Source organism: Pholcus phalangioides, unplaced genomic scaffold (assembly GCF_987345545.1).
Source record: "Pholcus phalangioides strain wild (caught in Gottingen) unplaced genomic scaffold, Ppha-v1.0 ptg000017l_1, whole genome shotgun sequence".
NCBI lineage: Eukaryota > Metazoa > Arthropoda > Arachnida > Araneae > Pholcidae > Pholcus > Pholcus phalangioides.
In genome coordinates, this window is record NW_028301610.1 from 13,517,497 (window position 1) to 13,536,605 (window position 19,109).

The 19,109-nt window shown below is 35.8% G+C and overlaps 1 protein-coding gene across 2 annotated transcripts in view; it reads left to right on the plus strand.

Annotated features, from left to right (window-relative positions):
* Positions 1–19,109, plus strand: part of LOC149072419 (apoptotic protease-activating factor 1-like) — a 67,459-nt gene that overhangs the window by 44,341 nt on the left and 4,009 nt on the right. Inside the window, exons 12-15 of one of the 2 annotated variants that reach the window (XM_089247126.1) lie at positions 12,865–12,984; positions 15,242–15,361; positions 16,491–16,507; positions 18,914–19,042. In XM_089247126.1, coding sequence (XP_089103252.1) covers positions 12,865–12,984; positions 15,242–15,361; positions 16,491–16,507; positions 18,914–18,926 — 270 coding nt within the window. In that variant the 3' untranslated portion in view covers positions 18,927–19,042. Of the gene's footprint in view, positions 1–12,864; positions 12,985–15,241; positions 15,362–16,490; positions 16,508–18,913; positions 19,043–19,109 lie in introns of those variants that run through there. The other variant, XM_089247125.1, reaches the window with a different exon arrangement.

The window sequence follows — 19,109 nt, forward strand, 5'->3', positions numbered from 1 at the left end:
TAATTTTTACAGTTATATTTAGTGTAAAGGTTTTAACGGCTGACTGATGCAACGATCAATTCATCAAAGAAAATTCAACTTTTCTACAGTGAATCAAACCCACATCCTTTCTCATGCTGAAAAAACATGCTAGACCACTGCTACAGAAGCAACAAACTTCTTTCCTTAGAGCTTATATTCACTGAACGGGAATAAGTTTTATTGAAAAGTAGTCGATATATGAACAGTCAGATTTAACTCAGCTAATTGCTCACATACACTGCCATTTTCCACCAGAATTTGACTTCTGTCACTCTCTGCTATATATCATCTTTAGATGGATGGACAGTGCCAAATGGCCTCGGACTAAATGGATCGCTCGTGTGGCCACCTTTAGTTACACTTCTTTGGCTCTAATGTGCAGATATATAGGGTGCATAGCTAACAGTATGCACAGCAAATTGCTTGTGAACCATTGATTCTCTTTTCTTTCAAATGGAGCACAACTCAGACAATTACCATGGGCAATTTACTACCTATTGAGTTATGCCAGAAGAAGTATAAGTGCGTGTACCTAACAGTCCAAGTGTGTATCTAATGTTGTGTATGATTTTTCAGTGTTGCCATCTATATTTCAGAAGTGAAGTGAGTGAAGTGTAATGATTGAATATTTGTAACATTTGTAGGCATGTTGCTCTCCGTGTCGAGAGAACCATTGATCCTAGAAGCATACTTCCAATTAGAAAAAGTATCCAAAAAATATGTAGATTTCAGATACATCATTCATATTGTAATGGGTTGTATATTTATTAATATCAGGGCTCCCGTACTACTTTTCCTACTTTTTGGTAAAATGTCCTACGTTTTTCCTACTTTTTTACTAAATCCTATCTACAAAATTTATGTCATTAGTTTTAATTGAGCAGGGAATCATCGATATATTGTCAAATAGTACAAATGTTTTAGATTGCAATTAATGATTCTGCCAAAGCAGAAATTGTATCATTTTCAAGGTTATGTGAATCATTTTTGGTTTATTAATTTTTCATTTTCTTAGTTTGAGGGTTCAACTAGTAGAGTACTCATTAAAAACTTCTGTCTGGATGGAAAAAAAATAATTTTGTATTTACATTTCATGGCCTTGGACAGTAACTAGCAGTCATCATTCAAAATTATGGTGCACATTTTGTGTGTAGGTGAACAGTGTGTCTACCATCACGGAAAAGTCACGAAGTCACAAAATTTGAGTGAAAGTCACAGATTTTGTTTATTCTCAAATCTTTTTTTCAATTTTTTCTCTAAAATCTAAGCTTTGGAAAAGAAGCTGTGGCATTCAATATTTTTTTTATTCTCTCAGGTTTTATTCCTACTTTTTTTGCCGTAGAGGGATGGATGGGTCAGTAGCAACATAAAAGAACAATGTCAATGTGTAGCCACATTACATTGGGGCAGACATTATATGAGTCAAAAAAGCTATTTAGATTGGATGAACAAAAAAAAACTTTTCTTTTTTTGCTTGTCCGGACCTTTCAGCATCTGTAATAAAGCAGTGTTCTCACGATCACGTGATAATTCCTAGAGGAGGAGGGACGACTGTAATAGACCACTGCAGTAGGGAACTCTCTTGGGAACAATATTGGCTTTCCATAGAAAGGACATGACCTTCCCCCCACACCATGGAGCAGGGCTGTTGGATCTTTGGCGAGTCCTCAAGCTAGAGTTTTCACTGGGTTGGGGCTCTGTAGCAAATTTATGGCATGAAAAAACAATGGTGATTTTCCTGGGCCTTAGGGCTGTAGCCCTGTCAGCCCCATTCTTGTGGGAGCCAGGTGAAAGGGCACAAATTTTTTCCCCCTGTGCAGGAAGAAAATTATTTTTTAAATTATCATCCATTTTTTTGATTGCGCGATCTTTACCCTTTACCGACTAGCTATAGCAAACCACAAAATTGTCCAGTATATGCATGCGACTGAACAAGAGCATTCAAGAGAAGACAGACATCAGACTCGTTTGCCATTAATTGTGTTGCGACATAACATTTAGTCCAAATTTAAAGGAGTACCATAGTGTTTCCAAAAGTGTGCGTCACGGCTCCTAGGAGTGTTGTCACAAGCTGAAAAAATTTATTTGTGCACCTATTTATTCTTAGAGTGGTTCTTTTATATGGTTGAAAATATCTACCAAACTTTTTGGGAAGCCGCTGATAAATCATGAATTACGCAAGGGAGGCAGTTGACAAAAGAGAACCATTGGAATACGGTGAAAAGCTTACGATCTAGATGGCACCTAGGCATGATGATAGAGCAAATAACAACTGTCTAATATTGGACTTCGAAAAATGTGAATGGGAAAGGAATATGTGAAATCTGTCTTTCGGGAGGGCTCTTGGTCGGTCTAGTGCAGTGTTTCTCAACCGCTGGGCCCTGGCATCTGCCAAACCGGGCTGTTGTAACAATAGTTGGGAACCTTTGGGGAATTTGCCAAACCTGCCTCTATCTCTTATTTTTGAAACATGTTTATATAGTTGTAATTGTATAATCCTTAATAGAATTTGTTATGTTATCTTACCTTTTTATAACCGTGCACGGTTAATTCAATTAGTCTGTGATATTTTCATTGTTCATAGTCCGGTAAAATGTGCGATCTTGATCACATCGTCATTTTAATTTATTGTTGCCATTCTTATTTTTGTAAAAGTTCCTATAAAAAATCGATTGTCATTTATTTATGTAAATTAGACGTTGTATTTTCCTATTGGCTGTGCTCTGATGTGTATTTTTCTGAGATGGTCGGTCCCAGGAGTTGGATCGTTCCGTATTTCCTTTTATAGGTATAAATTCCTGCTGCCACTTTGCATTAGGCCGCATTCGTTCGCCTTTCAACTCGAGATACATCACTTTAGGTGAAGGTGGTCGCCTTTGGGTGAGTCATCTGAAGTATGAAATAGTTCGTCTCTCTGTTGTTATTACATCGCCAGCTGGTTCCGGACCCATCATGCCACATCTCTAGTCAATCGTTGTCGTTCCCGGTTCCTGTCATCGTTCATCCGTCCGTCTTAAGGTTCCGCATCGCTTCTGATCGTCATCTCGGCCGTTCAGTTGGCAGCTCTTCCCGCCACGTGAGCCTTCGCCTCGGGTCGTGACCTTCCGACAAGGTCGATGAATGGTTCCGTATCGATCTTTGCTTCCAATCGTCATCTCGGCTGTTGTTTGCAGCTCTTCCCGCCATGTGAGGTTTCATCTCGAATCGTGACCTTCCTCCAAGGTCGATGACGTCACGGCACGTGTGATCCGATAAAGATCGCCTAACTCCTGCAGTCGGACTAGATTGAGACAACGGACTTGCATTGGTGTACGGTATGAAAATTGAGAAATAATTCTGTTATTCCTAACTTATTTAATTGTTAAAGAATTAATAAATTTACTTTTGTTAAAACTAGAAATTTCTTTGAAATCATTTGTCTCTCTCCTTTGTGTATCGATTGCACCGATTTCGCCAGACCAGAATCCTGGGTAGTTATGCTGGGTTGTCGCATATAATTTTTCATTGTCTAATTCATAATATAATTCAATTTTCTCATTGGGAGAGTAATCACCAGATGCCTTATCATGGAAATATTGTATAATATCCTTTCTTTCAGCCTGTTGTCCTTCTATAACATCAGGTAATTTCAACAGGGAAAACAACCATAATTTTCCATCCAGATTTTCCTCAAAGTCTATTTCGTTAACGACTGATACCGGCATACGGGACAGAGCATCAGGAGCCTCCATAGAAGAACCCTTCCTGTACTCGAAACGAAGAGGAAACTCCTGCAGTAGCTGGGCCCACCTGCTAAGTCTTCCCTTCAACTGTTTTGCATCGAAAAACCATGCGACAGCCTTATGGTCTGTGACAATAGTCACAGGATCCCCGGAAAACCAGCCACGAAATTTAGAACAGGCCCAAACTACCGCAAGGCCCTCCTGCTCAGAGACAGAATAGTTCCTCTCAGCGGAATTCAAGGAACGGCTGGCAAAAGCCAAAGGTTTCTCACCGTCCGACTCCACTTGTTGGAGGACAGCTCCTAAGCCCACCCCGGAAGCATCGGTATACATCTTCAAGGGACAACTTAATTTTCTTGTCGTGAGTACGGGAGGGGAACACAAGGCTTCCTTTAACCTTTCAAAGGCATCTTGGTGCTCACTGTCCCAATTGTATTTACTTTTAATTGTATTTACTAAAAATAAGAGATAGAGGCAGGTTTGGCAAATTCCCCAAAGGTTCCCAACTATTGTTACACTGTAAGTAGTTTATTGTTTCATTTTTACCCATTTATTTACCATTACTCTTGTATATGTCCAGGCCTTCCAATCAAAAAAAAAAAAAAAAAAATCAACTGTGCTGCAGGATTCCAAAGGTTGAGAACCACTGGTCTAGTGGCCCCAGATCCTGCATTGGGGCCCTCCTAAGCTGAGATCTTTGGCAGGCTCAGGCCAAATTTTTCACTGTCCTTCGTATAGTGAATTTATTGTGTGAAAAAACAAAAATGAGAATTATCTCTCATTTAGGGTCCCCGGGCTGGAACCCCATCAGCCCCCTACTGTGCTTCCCTTATAATTGGAAAATTGGCCGGACTATGTTTGTACCTTTACACTATGGTTTCAGCTCTCGTATATAAAACGTTTCTTCTAATTTTTTATTTTACCTGCACCAATATGTTTTGTCTGCACGCTGCAATGCAATCAGTAAAGAGATGGGCTCATTCGTGTACATTCTATCTAGATGCTGTTTTCTTCTGTCTGGCAATGCGTGTCGATTCCGACAGCAAAATGCCGATTTCGACAGTCTGTGCCAATTGTTGAACCGACTGAGCAAACTGCTCGATCAATTACACCTTTCTCCATTCAACATCATTCAAGTCTTTCGCTCTGTCTTCAACCCACTATTGCTATGTGTTGCAGCGCAACGCGGCTGTTGTGCACACGACTTAATATCAATCAGTAGTGTGTTCAGTAGTTTTCCATTCGCAGGATGCGTTTTCAACGAGCGCGGGTGCTCCTACAGAGCTTGCTTTGGAAAGTTTTGTCATAGGTGGCAGAGAAACTCTGATACGACAAAAACATTTATGAGGGGTGGGGATCTAGGGTTGCCAGATGTCCGTATATCCGACCCGCAATGGCATATGCAGGAATGGATTACATTGAATATTTGTGACCTACTGAGGGCTTAGGCGATCTCGCCAAGTTGGTTGAAGCCATGGGTGGGGGATATGGGGGAGGACAATAAAGAGGATCACTGTTCCCCCTCTCCCATTAAAAAAATTATTGGCTTAGGCAGAAGAGCAGAAGGTGGACATTAGTCCTTCCCCACCTTGTTGGGGAAATAACCTGTATCCCCTTCTGCTTTTTCAGGGGGAGGGGCTTATGTGACTTGAGCCTTTAAGGTCCAGTTTCTATGGAGTATTGCATTTAAATCAACTTTAAATTTAAAAGTTTTTAAAAATTAATTTTTTTTTTGTAAATTCACTTGTACTCCCTCTTTCATTAAGATCCTCTATTTTAGTAAACCAAACCCCCCCCCCCCCATGTGGTCGCTACTGTCAGTTTGGGAACCACTGGTATAAGAAAACAGTTCAACACGGGTCATTCTATCAAATGCAGGGCTCCCACTCGTCCTACTTGTTGTTAAAATGTCCCACTTTTGTCCTATTTTATAGTTTTTGTCCTACTTTTGCTACTTTTTTAATGAAATCCTAACAAAATTTGTATAATTGATTTTAATTGAATGGTGAATCATGGACATAGTGCCAAATGTAATACAAAGTAGTAGATTGCAATTAATGATTCTGTTAAAGCAGAAATTACATTGTTTTAAGTTTATTTGGGGGGGCGGGATGTATGTGAACCATTTGGTGATTTAGTAATTTTTCATTTCCTTAGTTTGAGAGTTCTACAAGTAGAGTAGTTAAAAAATTTCTGCCTGGTTGAAAAAAATAATTTTGTATTTACTGCTTTATGGTCATGGACAGTAACTAACATTCATCGTTCAAAATTATGGTGCACATTTTGTGTATAGGTGAAACAATAGTTTGCATGACAAAGCAGTTAGGGAAATAGACATATTCTACGTTTTATGACTTTGACGATACCCAATAGCATTCAATCGTCTTCTTTATTTTTAGGGCATGCAGAGGCATAAACAATATTTAAAATGCTCAAGTGAAGAGCGAGAAATGAGAGTGTCTCATTTGTCAAAGTGATTATACTGGCATTGGAACATTAAAATTTAAACACATCCTTTTTAAAAGAGATGGACAATGCAGTAAAACCATCTAGTCCACCTCGACTTATTTATATATCAGAACTTTTGTAATTTACACATTTTGCACTATGCTTTTATACAAATACAACCCCACAACAGGCAAAATGCCCAACGAGGTGGCTGATAAAAAGATGCCCATAAAAATATGGATGTCATATATTTCAAAAATACAGCAACCCAATTAAAAATGTGATTAACACAAATTATAAACAATATACACATGATAAAATATTATACAACTCCCATAAAGAATACTTATGGTTGTCTTATTCTAAGAATGGATAGCTTCTCGATTTACCCCAACATGTTTATCGTATTTCTTTTTAAACGTGTCAATTGTGTTACAATTTACTACCTCCGGGGGTAAGCTATTTCATTTATTAACAACCCTATTAGAGAAAAATTCCCTGCGACACCATAACCTTGCATTGTCCCTCACCAATCGATACTGGTGTCCCCTTGTAAAAGCAGTCGATTGGCGGTGAACTAAAAGTTCATGGTTCATCCTATCCATCCTATTGAAAATTTTGAACACTTCGATCATATCTCCTCAACACCTGTGTTCATCCAATGTAAACATAACCTGTATCCCCTTCTGCTTTTTCAGGGGGAGGGGCTTATGTGACTTGAGCCTTTAAGGTCCAGTTTCTATGGAGTATTGCATTTAAATCAACTTTAAATTTAAAAGTTTTTAAAAATTAATTTTTTTTTTGTAAATTCACTTGTACTCCCTCTTTCATTAAGATCCTCTATTTTAGTAAACCAAACCCCCCCCCCCATGTGGTCGCTACTGTCAGTTTGGGAACCACTGGTATAAGAAAACAGTTCAACACGGGTCATTCTATCAAATGCAGGGCTCCCACTCGTCCTACTTGTTGTTAAAATGTCCCACTTTTGTCCTATTTTATAGTTTTTGTCCTACTTTTGCTACTTTTTTAATGAAATCCTAACAAAATTTGTATAATTGATTTTAATTGAATGGTGAATCATGGACATAGTGCCAAATGTAATACAAAGTAGTAGATTGCAATTAATGATTCTGTTAAAGCAGAAATTACATTGTTTTAAGTTTATTTGGGGGGGCGGGATGTATGTGAACCATTTGGTGATTTAGTAATTTTTCATTTCCTTAGTTTGAGAGTTCTACAAGTAGAGTAGTTAAAAAATTTCTGCCTGGTTGAAAAAAATAATTTTGTATTTACTGCTTTATGGTCATGGACAGTAACTAACATTCATCGTTCAAAATTATGGTGCACATTTTGTGTATAGGTGAAACAATAGTTTGCATGACAAAGCAGTTAGGGAAATAGACATATTCTACGTTTTATGACTTTGACGATACCCAATAGCATTCAATCGTCTTCTTTATTTTTAGGGCATGCAGAGGCATAAACAATATTTAAAATGCTCAAGTGAAGAGCGAGAAATGAGAGTGTCTCATTTGTCAAAGTGATTATACTGGCATTGGAACATTAAAATTTAAACACATCCTTTTTAAAAGAGATGGACAATGCAGTAAAACCATCTAGTCCACCTCGACTTATTTATATATCAGAACTTTTGTAATTTACACATTTTGCACTATGCTTTTATACAAATACAACCCCACAACAGGCAAAATGCCCAACGAGGTGGCTGATAAAAAGATGCCCATAAAAATATGGATGTCATATATTTCAAAAATACAGCAACCCAATTAAAAATGTGATTAACACAAATTATAAACAATATACACATGATAAAATATTATACAACTCCCATAAAGAATACTTATGGTTGTCTTATTCTAAGAATGGATAGCTTCTCGATTTACCCCAACATGTTTATCGTATTTCTTTTTAAACGTGTCAATTGTGTTACAATTTACTACCTCCGGGGGTAAGCTATTTCATTTATTAACAACCCTATTAGAGAAAAATTCCCTGCGACACCATAACCTTGCATTGTCCCTCACCAATCGATACTGGTGTCCCCTTGTAAAAGCAGTCGATTGGCGGTGAACTAAAAGTTCATGGTTCATCCTATCCATCCTATTGAAAATTTTGAACACTTCGATCATATCTCCTCAACACCTGTGTTCATCCAATGTAAACATATTCAAAAAATGAAGTCTCGCTTCATAACTCAAGCCCTGTGTGCCAATAAGGACACGTGTAGCTCTTCTCTGTACCCCTTCAACCAAGTCTATGTCCCTCTGTAGGTATGGTCTCCAAAACCTTACAGCATACTCCAGTCCAGGACGAACTAAGCCTCGAAAAAGCGGAAGAATGACTTTAGGAGAACGCGAATAGGCCTTTTTGAAATGAGACCAAGCATTCTATTCGCTTTTTTGACCACCGCTGAACAATGTTCAGAAAACCTAAGTCGCTCGTCAATGAGAATTCCCAAATCGGTGACCCTAGTTGCATCCGGGATAGTGACACCATTCAACTCGTAAGAGAACCATGGATTGTTCGAACCAAAATAAGCGACCATGCACTTATCAACGCTAAACGTCATGCTCCATTCATTTGCCCATACTGCAATCCTGTTTAAGTTGGTCTGGAGCAACTCCCTATCGCTTTCATTGCCGATTACCCACATTAGTTTCACATCATATGCGAATTTGCTAATAATCCCATCGATACCCTGATCGAGTTTATCGATAAAAAGTGAAAAAAGTATGGGGCCAAGAACACTTCCCTGAGGAACTCCACTTGTGAGGTCTGTCCAACCAGAGAATTCCCCGTTCACCATAACTCATTGCGACCTATCTCTTAAACATGATTCTATCCACTTCAGCAAGTTGCCCACAATTCCAATCTCGTGTAAACGCTTCAAGAGTTTGCCATGTTGGACCCGATCAAATGCCTTCTGGAAATCAAGGTAAACAACGTCTACATTTTTGCTCTTACCCAAAGCCATAGTCACGTGATCATAGAAGCAAAGGAGGTTAGTTACACATGACTTCCCCTTCCTGAACCCATGCTGATTATCCAACAATACATTATTCCCGTCTATCCACTTCACAAACTGCCTTTTGATGATAATTTCCAAAATTTTCGAGAGGGAGCACGTCAATCTCACTGGACGATAATTTGACACCGCTTCTCTACTACCCTTCTTAAATATCGGAACAACGTTAGCAAGTTTCCAATCTCTTGGGACGATACCCTCAGCAACATTACTCTTGTATATTTGTGCGACTGGCCCCAACAATTCATTAGCACATTCCCTGAGGACCCTGGGATAGATATCATCTGGTCCTGATGCTTTGCTTGCACATACATTTCTTAGAAGATTTTGGACCTCCCCGTCTTCTACTTGAATATCGTTGAGGGTTTTATTACCCCATGCAACCCCGGTATATCGAATATCATTATCTCCATTAAAAACCGACGCGAAAAAGTCATTGAAAGCACTACACATGCCTACATTGCTCTCTACCCTAGAGCCCCCTATCGAGAGGGGGCCAACTGTCCCCTTACATCCATTATTGACGTATCGAAAAAATGATTTTGGGTCAGAGCCAATGTTATCTGCCAACCTAGATTCAACTTCCTTTTTACTATCCCTTATCGCTTTCTTCAACAGTCTTCTTTTATCAGTAAACAATGATAGGTCACCTCGTCCACTTTTATACTCTCTGAATGCTCTTTTCTTTTCAAGATAAAGGTTCCGCAAGCTATCCGTGAACCATAGAGTGTGCGATGTACAAACATGTTTTTTTCGAACAAAGGGTATGACGTTGTGCAAAACAGAGGATAGCTTCGAACTAAATTCTTCCCATTGACTTACCACCCCTACTGATTCCAACCGGTCTTTGAAAACTTCCGCTAACCTTCCTCTCAAAACATCAAAGTTAGTTCTCCGAAAACAAGGAACCAGTCTTTTGTTATCAACCTTACCCGAGGAAAAGTTACAGTGAAATCTGACGATACGATGATCACTGGAAGAAAACTCTTCCCCCACCGAAACATGTTCAACTAGATCCTCAGAACTAGTAAGAACTAAATCCAAAATAGCAGTACTCCTAGTGGCTTCTGATACATGCTGATCCAAAAAATGTTCGAGCACCAACTTAAGAAAGTCTCTTTCATACTGATTTCCAGATGAAAGGTTCTCCCAATCAATACCTGGGTAGTTGAAATCCCCTAGTATGAGAACCCTCTTTCGCTTACACATGTAGGAAATTTCATCATGCAATTTGGCGATGTAGTTTTGATCCCTATTCGGTGGATTGTAACAAACCCCAACAATAAGTTTATGACGTCTTTTGTTCTCAAGTTCAACCCATATGGTTTCAATATCACTTCTCTGCACGTTACACTCTCTAACCTTCAAACAGGATTTCACGTATATCAACACTCCACCCCCCTTTCCTATCAGATCTATTTCTCAAAAAAGTATCGTATCCTGAGATGTGTAAGAAAGATTCATCCCCATCGTTTGCCCAAGATTCTGTAATGGCTTTAAGATCCAAGCCCTCCACAACTATCATAGTTTCTAAAAATCTTTCTTATTACCCAAGCTCCTGGCATTTATTAACACACAATTTAATTTGCCCGGTGATTTAGTGTCAATCGAGAATCCATCCAAGTCAGAGGTGGGTAATTCCCCGTCAGTACTGTTGTGATTATCATTAACTAACCCGCATTCCCGACTACATGGTCTGGGAGTAAAAAACCTGACCTAAGACTATCGTAAACCTCCCAGACCCCCCCTCTTATTTAGATGGATCCCATCCAAACGAAGCCACTTATCGGTAAATGCGGGAAGCTCCAAGAACATGACCCCAAGTGAGGAGCAAATGTCCTTCAGGCCTATATCGAATTGGTGGATCCTATTCCTATACCCCCTACTACCCCTTGGCAGCACTGGAATCACTGCCACATCTGAACCCCCCTCCCTAGCGGATAATAGTAAATCCCGGTACTCTGACAGAGACTCACTAATATTCGCTCCTACCTGATTTGTTCCCACCCACAGAATCACCCGCAAGGGCAACTTTCGGCGATGAAAAACGTCTCGAACGTTGCCAATCTTCCCCCCAGGAAGACAGCAGCTCTTGAAACCCAGAAAAGTCCCAGAATTTTGCTTTTGGTATTTGGTAGACACCCTGATGAAACAACCGTTTGCATTGCAAAGCAGTTGGATATGTAGGCCTATTCTAGGTTTGGTGATTCTGATGCTACCCAATAGCATTCCATTTTCTTCGGTATTTTTAGGGCATGCAGAGGCATAAAAAATTTATACAATGCTTAGCAAAGAGCTACAAATGAAAGTGCTTCATTTTTCAAAAATGATTACACTGGTATTGAACAGTAAAATGTAAACAAATTTCTTTAAAAAAGGGATGGCAATGCAGTAAAACCATCCGGTTCACCTTGACTTATTTACATTGGAGCTTGTAATTTACACATTTAGCACTGTGCTTTTGAAAGTGTTCTCGGAGCATCATTCTTAAAAATTTTACTTGCCTTCATAATTTGCTGTGCATTGTCAAAGAGAGTTCACAGATTGGACTTTGGAAGGCTCCAAAAAAAATTGTAATTTGAAAAAAAATTGTAATTTGAAAAAAAATTAAAATTATTACAATTACAATTTTTTTCAAATTGTAATTTGAAAAAAATTCTTTTCTGAGAACAGAAAAGAATTATCTGTGGTTGCTAGTGCACAGTTTTGGCCAAAAAATGTTTTTGTAACCAAATCATTTCTGTCATTTTCCTTTGACTTGAACCAATCTTATAGGATACTGAAATAGTGTTATAAAAAAAAATTGAAATTTTTTTATGTCAGAAATTTCTTTTTAGGAATGTTTTTTGTTGTGCTATGATTATGTTGTCTAAGGGGGGTACTATCCCCCACCCTACTTTTTCTAATATTTTGAGTTGGAGCCCTGTAAAATTAAAAAATTAACTTTTTATACGAACACCCGGTGCTTAAAAACCCAATTAAAATATTGTTGCCCGGTCTCTCCTGAGGCCAACAAAAAAAAAATTCCATGTCTCTAAGTCAATATTCGCTGAGATATTTTGATTTAAGAAATGGAGAAAAGTTAGAAAAAAACAGGATAAATTAAGGTAAAATGCATTTTATCTTCATCTATTCTGTTTTTCCTAACTTTTCTTTATTTTTTTAAATTTAAATGTCTCAATGAATGTTACACTTAGAAATGTGGAATTTTTTGTTGGCCTCTGGAGAGACAGGGCAACAATTTTTTAATTGGATTTTTGAGCACAGGGTGTTCATATAAAAAGTTAATTTTTTTATTTTAATAACTATACAAACCATTGCAGTATGAATGATGTATCTGAGGTCTATACATTTTTTGGATAATTTTCTAATTGAAAATATGCCTTTAGGATCAATGGTTCACTAGTAATTTGTGGTGCATGTTGTTAGCTATGTACTCTGTATGAAAGGATGAAAGAATTGAAATTGACTTTTTGTTGAAAAAATTGTCAATGTGAGAGGTTCCTTTTAAAAAATTCAAGCAAACACAAATATGGGGATTTTAGAATTTTTTTGTTTCATGTTAAAAATGTGTTCCTTTTTCTTTCTATTATTATTTATTTCTAATACAATTGTTTTTTCACACAGGTTTTTCATCTAACATCGAATAAGACTATAATGTGCATGCCTCATAAAAGTAAGGTCAACTACCTTGTGCAAATGAAAAACCTGGGTTTTATATCTTGTTCAGAAGATTCTACCATTCGGGTAAGAATGATTTTTTGAGTTGCAAAATATCCAGATGATCCATGGAGTATTGTGCTTCTTTACTTCAAGACAGGTTTTCTTAACCTTTTGTGCTCCATCTCCTCATGCCAATGAAATAAGGGCTATGAACCCTGTGTGGCAAGTAGATGAAGGCATGTATTTCCTTTGTTATTCAGTACATAAAAATAATGAGTTAGAGTGAGTCATTTTCTCATTCAAGCTCAATGTCCTGCTGAAATCTTACCATGGATCCCTGATTGAGAACTCCTACTTCAAGAAGTAGCAGCTATTTTAGAAATGCTTTATTGCATTATTTTAGGGATTTTATTTCAGCCAGTAAATTATACACTATGTTTCCAAGTCATGTGTCCTTTTTTGAATTTAGACATCATCTCAAATTTCTGGAAAAATACTGGGTGAAATGATGAAATTTTGGTCATGTATACCATATATTAATACTCACCATTTCCAGGGAAAATTTAGTCATGAATGTATTTATATTGGACAGATAAAAAATTCAATAAGAAAAAAAAGTTTTTGGTCATCTGAAAAAGCTGCAGATGACTTGCAACTTTGAAAAAAATGTTCTAACTTTGTACATTTTCATGAGAATAGTGCATATATTCACAAAAATATAAACGATTTGTTTATGAAAATTCCAATTTTCATCACATGATTTTTGCTTATAACATGCTAAGTTTTCAACCAATTTTTATGAAATTTACTGAAAGCATGATGCTTACATGAGACATACTGCATAGAAATTTAAAAGGTGGCAAATCATCATTCAATGATATATGAGTATTTTTAGTAAATGATTATTAATTGTGCATGCGCAAGAAATATAAATTTTATTTTTCATTTGATTCCCAGAAATATAAATGCAACTTATATAAAAATTCCAGCTGAGCTGAATGTCATGGTAATTCAGAAAGATATGCGCAAAAATATTGTGAGCCGTAATTTCAAAACTTGCTGAAAGTAGCTGAATAATAAGAGATTTTCTACAAATTGGTATACAATTATTTTCTGCTTTTTGATTATTTTGAGAATTAGCTCATAGCATTATGCAAATGAGTGGAGACGCATGTCTAATGCTATGTAAGAAAAGTACTTTAGCATAACATGCATGTATGATGTCAAATTAAAGAAACTGAGGTCAAAAAGTAAATAACAGCAAATGATCGTACATGAATTTGTGGCAAATCCCTTATTATTCAGCTACTTTCAGCCAGTTTCAAAATTACAGCTCACGATATTGTGAAGATCTAATAATCAAAATATTGATTGATCTTTCTGAATTTTCAGTACATTTAGTTGGAATTTTCATATGCGTTGCACTATATGTCTCTGAATTAAATTATTAAAAAATAAAATTTGTATTTTTTGCGCAATGATAATCATTTACTAAAAGTATTCATGTCTAATTGAATAATAATTTGTAAGATTTTAAATTTCTATATGATATGTCTCATGTATCTAGTAATGTTTTCTGCAAATTTCGTAAAAATTTATTGACAACTCGGCATGTTATAAGCAAAAATTATACGGTGAAAATTAGAATTTTTATAGAAAACATTCATATTTTTGTGAATATATTGCTATTCTATTGCGCGAAGTTAGTACAAAATTTTTCTAAAGTTGCAAGTTATTAGCAGCTTTTTCTGATATAGGGTTGATCAAAAACCCTTTTTTTCTTATTTAATTTTTTGTCAGTCCCCTAAATGGATTCATGACTGAATTTTCACTGGAAATGGTGGACACCAATATAAGGTATGTATGAACGAAATCGTAGAGCAATTCAATCAGTACTTTTCTAGAAATGTGAGAAAATGTCTAAACTCCAAAAAGGACACCAACTTTTGGAAACATAGCTTAGTTATTTTAAAATCATTTTGTTATATCAATATTAGTTTTTTTAAAATCATTTTGTAAGTTCTAATTAGGAAAAAAAATTGATAAAGTTTTCCACTCATATATGATGTGCATAATTTACCTGGAAATATGATTTCACATTATTTTCCAGAAGCATCTGCTTTTAACTATTATGACAAAAAAAAGTAAAGGTGTAACAACAAATTATTATACATGATTGATCTATTAAATATAAAGTTCTACATGATTTCAGAACTGTTTATTCAACTATCTGAGTTTTTAGTATTTTTGCTCAGTTTCTCTACTTCAGTGCTCTACCACTAGTGCTTCTACTTATTGTTTGAATTTTCACAACTGAAAGATTATTGTGTTTATACTGTAGGTTTGGAATATGGATAGGAAGTTCAGAGAATTTCTGGGACATCGGAAGTCTGTTTTAATGTGTGTGCTGTATAATGATGAGAAGATGTTATTATCTTGCTCAGAAGATGGTACTCTGAGGGTAATGTTCATATTCATTTATTAATTATGCTAAAATTAGAAGAAATCTGGGTGTAGGATGAAGTAATAGAAATGCTGTCTTTCTATGTTTAATAGCATTTGCTAAAAATATTTTTTTTTTAATCTACATCAGTACATGGTCTTCATTACTCATCATGTGCTTATATACAGAGATGAAATATATTGGTGGCAATGACCCTGCATAAATCATGTATTTACCTTGGAATCTAGAAAATTTACTTATTCAAAAATGTCTATCATGCATGGGTACACAAAGGCATTGGCGTAAAGGCTATATTTTGACTAGGAATATTTTTATTGGTCATATTAGAGTTAAATTACTTTTTTGCTGGTAAAATATTGATAAAAAATCACTGAGGTAAAATTAATTTGAACATTTTAAATTGGTATTGAGGTACTTTGTACATAGTTATCATTTAGTTAGCTTACCTCGGGGGATTGTGAAAACAATTTTTTGTATGTTTTGTAAAAAATACCCTGTAATTTTTTGTATTTTGTATATATTTTTCATATACTTTACTCATGTTTCATTTTACTTATAACCTGAAGCTCTGTATATGTTCAAATATTGTATTTCTTTAATATTTTTTACTCATTTATATTCCATTTTTTTTCTCATCCTACATGTTTTTGAAAAGGCAGGCATTTTTAACAAGGGTTGGCATTTTTAGTGCAATCAGGCATAGCTACCCTTCAGAAATGCCTACTTTTTTCAAACCATGCATGGGGTTTCCCCCGATGACAACCCACTGCATAGGTTCTATTTCATTCTTGCAAAAAATTCCATCTTGTATTCTTTTTTTCTTCAAATAATTATTTTTTGTGCATGTATGTATACATACATGTATTAAAATGAAAAATTGTTGTGAAGAAATTCTTTTTTCATTTTAGAGAAATAACTCAATATAAGCTGACCAAAACACAAGCTATCCGGTTAAACTTATTCCATATAGAAATTTTGTGAAACAAATTTTTTGGTGCATAGAGACTCCATTGTATATCTGTCAAACAATTAGTTTTAAAAGCATAAAATTTGAATAAAAAATTATGAATCAATCAAGTGCTTCTCATTTTACTGTTTTACTTTTTTCTCATTCATTGCACTCAAGCTCTTGGATTTCAGCCAGTAGGTATTTAAAATTTTCAAAATTTTATTTATAAGTTTTTTAAGGTCTTCAATCTGATAATCACCATACTTTTTGGTAATCAGTATTCTTTTCTGCTGTTTCCTCAAGTGAAAATACTTATATTTATGCCTATTTCATGAAAGATATTTGATTATTTCATATGATTTTCATTATGTGCAACAAATATTTAGCTTTTTCAATTTTATCATTTTCATATGCATGGATTCAAATGGAATAAAAAAATTTAGGCTGAAATACTGTAAACTATGTTTTTGCCTCACTTTTTGACTGCCTTCAATATGATCTTGCGACTGTTTCTGCCACTGATTAAAAGCTTTCTGGAAGAAATCTTGATAGGGGTGTCTGATACAGCCATTGTGCTCTTTTTTATTTTTTTCAAAAACCTGAATTCACACCCTTTGATCTATCATTTTGTTGTTGACATGTTTGATCACATGGAAGAGATATGCATTGCTGTTACAGAACGAAGTTGTTCTGGCTCTGCAAGCAGGACACTGCCTTGCAGACAATCTTTATGCAAGACGGAGCACCTCCACACATTGCAGTGTGTTAAGAATGTTCTTAAAACACATTTTACAGAAGAATGTGTCATCAGCCGGCACTTTCCTAATCTATGGCCTCTCCGATCCTTGGACCATAATCCATACAATTTTTGGCTTTGGGGGCATTTGAAACGTCTGGTAAGTCATGACAATCCAAGAACTTTACCTGACCTTAAAGGCAGCATTTCACACCACGTGCTGAACATTTCCCTGCACACACTTTGATCAGTTGTGGGACATGCTATCTTGCAATTTCACATGGTATCTGAAAATGATGGCCATCATGTGGAACATGTTTTGTTGCAGTGACAATTGTAAAAGTGTTTAACAATTGTTAAAATTGTAAACATTTGCCTAAATGTGTCATTTCTTAATAAAACGCTCTCTTGTGGCAACATGTGCAACTAATTTTTTCCCCCTAAAACAAATTCCCACCACTTCATGAAGTCCTCAACAAAATTTCGTAATTTTCGGATGACTGTTTTTGCCTGTAGGGTACTTTAAAATATGATCTTCTAATTATGGATGCCCTGTATAATAATAAAATTAATAGTTTATTTTATTTCTTATGTATATGATCGTTCAAAAAATTATGACATTTTAACGAAACGTGTCATTTGAAAACTTTTTGTAATTGGAAGTATATTCCTGAACTCAACAGTTGCAGAGATAGTCCCATGGACAAAAATTTAAATTACTCTGTATAGTAATGTCACTCTCCATAATATTCTTATCTATCCCTTCCTACATCAACCCCAAGATATAGGAAACTGTATACAGTGTGAAGATGATATTTTTGGAAGGAAAAATCACATACACTAAGGGGAAGCAAACCACCATTCCCTTACTATTTGGGTGAGTATGTTAACCAATGCACTACAAAAGCAGTGTCAATTTCCTTCCTTGGTGCAAAAATATGCAGAATAGAATTGTGCAATGAACAGTCTGGCATGGCTTGGCTAATATCTCATGAATGACATTGGCATCAGATGGCAACACACATGTATATATATAGACGTCACTCTCCACTGTTCGTACAAGATATAGAAAACTGGATATAATGTGATGATGGTTTTTTAGAAGAAAAAAATTGCATGCCTCTACCAGGAATCAAACCATTGCCCTCAATCAAATCTGGTATCCCAATCTGGCAAATACGTGGACTAATACACTACAGAAGCCGTGCTAATTTTCTTCCTCAGAGTGTATATATATGCGGAATGGTACTGTGTAATGAATAATCTGACACAACTCAGCTCATGAATGACATTGGCCACCAGATGGTGATATATACCTTGTACCCAGTTTCCTATATCTTGTATGAATAGTTGTGATTGGCATTGTGTTACATATGCTACCATCCACAAGCTGTTAGTTGAGTTGTGTCAAACTGTCCATTGCACTAACCCATTCAGCAGATATACAGTATATATATATTCAACATATAATGCTTATTTGTTTACATCATTAAGGAAGAGCACCAGTGTTGCTAAAGTATAATTTTATATATTTGAATTTGATTATAAAATTTTCAGTTTGATTATTAGAAATTTTGTGCACAGGCATAAAAAGTGGGTTAAGCAAATAAGAGAGAGATAGAGGAAAAAAGTGTTTTGTAAATTTTTTGTGCATTAAATATCAGTTTGTTTGCCATCTCATTTTATAAATGTTTGTTATGCTATTAGAATTTAAAAAATTATGTGCGGGGTCATCCATATAGTGAATGTAGCTCAGAGCATGACTTGTATGTGTCTGTAGATTTGTGATTATTTTGCAAAAATTTCCAAAAACATTTTCATAGTTGATGCAACAAGAGAGTTAATAAATTTTGTTTTCAAGCAGGTGTGGGAAATAGATACTACAATCAAAGTTATGGTACTTGAGGGTCATGGAAATCAAAATGTTACATTTTGTGATGTATCACCTTGTGAAAAGTATTTTTGTTCTTCATCAACAGATAAAACTATAAAGGTATGACACTGTAATATCATGATTGTAAATATTTGTTCTACCATTAACCTCATCCATTTTTGAGATA